Source organism: Penaeus chinensis, chromosome 17 (assembly GCF_019202785.1).
Source record: "Penaeus chinensis breed Huanghai No. 1 chromosome 17, ASM1920278v2, whole genome shotgun sequence".
In the NCBI taxonomy this organism is placed as follows: Eukaryota; Metazoa; Arthropoda; class Malacostraca; order Decapoda; family Penaeidae; genus Penaeus; species Penaeus chinensis.
In genome coordinates, this window is record NC_061835.1 from 12,949,176 (window position 1) to 12,954,175 (window position 5,000).

The 5,000-nt window shown below is 36.2% G+C and overlaps 1 protein-coding gene across 2 annotated transcripts in view; it reads left to right on the plus strand.

The window, feature by feature from the left end:
• LOC125034015 (transcription initiation factor IIE subunit beta-like) overlaps positions 1–5,000 on the plus strand; it is a 13,986-nt gene that overhangs the window by 5,811 nt on the left and 3,175 nt on the right. Inside the window, exons 1-2 of one of the 2 annotated variants that reach the window (XM_047625656.1) lie at positions 2,600–2,686; positions 4,535–4,608. In XM_047625656.1, coding sequence (XP_047481612.1) covers positions 4,547–4,608 — 62 coding nt within the window. In that variant the 5' untranslated portion in view covers positions 2,600–2,686; positions 4,535–4,546. Of the gene's footprint in view, positions 1–2,599; positions 2,687–4,534; positions 4,609–5,000 lie in introns of those variants that run through there. The other variant, XM_047625657.1, reaches the window with a different exon arrangement.

The window sequence follows — 5,000 nt, forward strand, 5'->3', positions numbered from 1 at the left end:
TTACACTGATTTTACAAAAATAACTTCACTACGTGATAACTTAAGTACAATTTGAAAATGAGTGGTTGCTTATACTATACCTAAGACTGACCACATAATTTTGGCGTTGGGACGTCATGTACAAGACCAGCGAATTTTGAGTTTCGTTGCGAGTCCTTTACTTATGCTAATTAGATACGATTTCCAACTGGATTTGAAACTGCTTCTAGTAGATTTTCTATTTCATTACAGGGAGAACGTTGTTGGAGGTAATAGTTTTACTGTTATAGCTTTTGGACAGATAATTTTATGTTACGTACGTATTTTTGTGTGTGTGTAAAACGCTAAGCTAAAATGTCGATAGTTGTACAATTTTAGCTTAGTAAAGGAGATATTACTTTCATCCTTGTTAGCTCTATTTATACTCTCTTTTGTCTGACTACTAACTTCGCGTATAATAGGGCGTAATATATCACTAAATCTCAGTTAAAGTAATCACGGATTTTGGTTCCTTTACCCCTTACATAGAGAACATGACTGAGCCAATCACGACCGTTTGTAAAACACTGCAGTGCTGATTTTGCTGCACTATGCGTTGCAAAACCAAGCTGTAAATCTGATGAGATGCTGTGCTTATTACAAGATTCAATTGTTTTGTTACAGAAAATGCTATTTAGAATTGCGTGCAAGGCTGTGAAAACATAAATATTAATGTTTACCAGCTGGATACAGGACAACCTCGCTTACTGCAACCATGGAAGCAAAACTGTTTTCAAGGAAAGAAATATGTGTAAGAACCTTACTGATGTGTGTCAGGAATATCTTTAATGGATATCCATGGACGTAGCCAGTGTTTTATGAAGGGAAGGTGCCTGAGCAGGAAATTCGGTTGGGATCCTAGAGCTTCCAAAGAGAGTCTGTGAAGCCTTTTCCCTTGCATAACTATATTGTTTTTTTTACAGTGACCCATAGAAATTGCTGGTGAATAGTTCAGTATTACTTATTAATACAATAAATCAAAAAGATTAACGGCCATGGCACCGTCCAGCAAAGCTACCGCTGAGCCCTCAAACAAGAGTTAGATTTGGAACGAAGAACTTTGCTCATTTTATTAAACCCTTTACCTAATACCGATCTGCATGCATTGCCACACGTTAGAGAGGGGGGCAGGGAAGTTGACCAGCAGGTGCTTCTTCATTTACGAGGGGAGAGTTTGGTATGTAGGCCTATCTCCCCTAAAGAAAGCCACAGGTCTATTATACTCAGTCCAGTCTCAACATAGGAAATACTCTTGCCATAGACGCCGGTTGTCATTCTGTGGAAACATTGTCTATTAGTTTTTAAAAATACTAGGCATACGTAAACATAAGTATTGAGTATCAGCTGATTAGAATGAGACAGAGACGTGGTGGATTGGATTAGATAAAACAACGAAGGGAAGAGCAGGAAAGCACACACACACACACACACACACACACACACACCACACACACACACACACACGCACACGCACACACACACACACACACACACACACACACACACACACTTTGTTCTCTCTCGGTATTCTTCAGTTACCAAATTGTCAAGTTCTTCAAAATAATCAACAAAGTGTGTGGAGCCCCCTCCACACACTTTGTTGATTATTTTGAATAATAAAACAATTTCATAAATATTACATATTTAAATAAAGGATGTCCTTAGCCTGAGGGTTCCTCTTGTAGGCAGGCCGGTGCAGTCGCCCCCAATGCTCCCTTTATGTATGTTCAATAGTAAAGAAATAAAGAAAAAGGCGTGGAGAACATGTTTTTCTTTTTTTTTTTCTCTCTCTCTCTCTCCTTCCCTGCAATTCTTCCTACAATCTTTCCTACAGATTTGTTCAAATGACTTGATATCTTTTGTCCATCATGGTCTTCCCATATACAGTAAACGGCTTTTATCACCACACTGATTAGGCGAAAAGCATGAAATACACAGTGATGGCCACGAATCGCAGTTCCCAAATCTTGCCACTAATAAAATCTGTGCAACAATTCAGTCATTATTTACAGTTAAATGCAGTACAAAATATATTGGAAACAGCCACCTGGCGTTACTTGGCATGCAGAGCAATGCTAAATCATCAGTTGATTCATCAGTCCAAATTGTAGTTATTTTCTAGAAACAAGGAGAGAAAACAGACTAGAAAAATAAAAAAGCTAATCTTTGGTACCTTATTGACATATTATCAACTTTTGAGATTCATTTTACTTTAAAATGCTTTAAAAAGGGTAAATTTAATTTAAATTGAGGTGAGTAGATGGTTAATGTAGTAATTAAGATTTTTTTTTTTTTTGATGATTTGTCTCATGATGTGCCACAGATTTAGTTATTGAAAGCGCTATATATGATAAAATACATAATATGTATATGCGGTACTCTAAATAAATAGAAAGCAAATTCTTGATTTTTCCAGACTATTCAAACTTAAAAAAAATATATATATATACACTTATTTGTTTCACTCGGGGGACACAAATTACTCAACATATACCCAAATAATACACAATATGAAAAACAGCAACGAAGTGAAAGCACATTTTTTTTTTTTTTTTCCAAAGGTATTAAAAAAATAATACACACGAGATCCCTCATGTTTATATGATTGTGTCTTGGTGCAGTTGAGGGCCGAGTGTGGCACAGAATATTCTTTTTTTCCGTTGCTAAGGTGAGAGAAAGTCTATTTTTTATTATTTTTTTGTGAGAAAGATCATAATTTACGGTTGTTTCTTTGAATGTTTGTTTTATTCAGCTGAGAACAGAGAATCGTGTGAATTTGTCCAGTAAGCGACTTCGGTGCAAAATTTCAACGAAAGTTGTGACTTGTTTTGCGACAAAAAGAAAGTAATGTTGGTGTTTACTGTGTGTTTTTTCACCTTTATGGAATAGATATCGCTCCTTGAGGTGTATATATTTGGCATCTTGAAATTTTTTTTTTCTGCTAGAGAGTTTGCCTGATGAATAGAGACATATTGTTCGAGATTTTGTCATATTTTTGTTTTTCATTTTTACCCCACAATTTCCAGGGATTCTTCATTCTCTCTCCAGCTGTAAGGGCCATTAACGTTGCAACAATTTGTCAGCGCAGACTAAAATTAATTAAATTGGCAGTTCACGGCGCTGAAACTTTCATACCCCAGACATTGCACATCATATTATTCCCATAAATTGTGGGGATTAGCTACTTGGGTATACCATGTCAACATTGACTTGTTCTTTTCAATTTTTAGTTTATGTATTAAGCATTTTGAAAGCAAGTGTAAGAAGTGCAAAGAAGTCATTTATGTTAGGAACATTCTATCATAACAAGTCCTTTATTTCATAAAGCTGACACAGTAACTGGGGTGATTGTTCACCATTAGAAATGCATCTATTTACAAATAAATAGGTAGACAAACATAGATGTCTGATGTTATATGATATAATATAGATGATATAATGTGGTATGATACAATGCAGTGTAACATGAATGTAAATAAAAAGTATAAATCTATATAGGAAATAAAATTAGATCCAGGTCTTGGTAAATGTTCAGAATAAGACTTCACAAAGATAAAGCGAAACAAAAGAAATGAAAATAAAGAAAATATGAAATACGAAATATGAAAATTTATATAAAATACGTAATCATAAAGTAAACTTTACTAGACAGTCTATAAATTGCACGGCCTCTATCTTCCAATAATGATAAACCAACCTCAACCATATACTAATATATTTTAGCAAAGTGAAGAAGTTTACAGTATATCTTTCCCAGCTGTTCTGATCATTCACACCTTGTCACAGTAACATCTGAGTTCCAAGCTCGTGCACTATCTACTCTGACTAACCTCACTGACAAACCTTTTTGTCACAATACTTTACCATAGTGCTATATGACCCTTGATGTCTTGCACATTCATTTCTTCTAACCATTAACCATTCATGCAGTCCTACTGTTGACAGTTGCGTCTACCTTAGTTTATATTGGTATATAGTTACATGCACACACAAACATGCACACACAAAGACGTGCACACACACAAACATGCACATACACAGACATGCACATACACAGACATGCACACATACAGACATGCACACACACAGACATGCACACATACAGACATGCACACACACAGACATGCACACACACAGACATGCACACACACAGACATGCACACACACAGACATGCACACACACAGACATGCACACACACAGACATGCGCACACACACAGACATGCGCACACACACACACACACACACACACACACACACACACACACACACACACACACACACACACACACACACACACACACACACACACACACACATACACACACACATACACACACACACACATACACACACACACAAATCCACATTTTAACAGTATTTTCCACATAGCCTCATCAAAGGAATTTATCACACATGGCACTAGGTGCAGCATATATTCCTCATTATTTTTCTCAAACTTACAAAAATCAGCTCCAACGTGCTGGATGTTATTTTCACTAATCTATCTCTTCCAGACATAATTCAAGATGGACAGGTCATTGATGAGGGACCGAGATGCCTTCCTGAAGCGGGCTATGGCTACGCCTTCGTAAGTAGCACTGCTTTCTTGGGGAAAGATTCGGTATCGAACGGGTGTTAGTACGGGTTTTGGTGTGATAGACTAATGTTTCGTCCTTTATATTGTTTTATTATCAGTGACAGCTGTTGTTTCCTGTACCTCGAGATGTGTGTTATAGCTGCATAACTACTTGAAAATAAATTGAGAATGGTTAAATGAAAAATGGATTTGAAATCATTAATTCCTCAACAGTCTTCTTAGTTTATTTTTAATTATTTTTGGATTTTCATTATCATTTGTATCTGTATTAGTGGTAGTAGTAGTGGTAGTAGTAGTAAGAGTAGTTTTTCATGTAATTAGAGCTCTATATTGCAACTGCATAACCAGTTTGCAAAACTTGATGCTCAATATACCTAGGAATA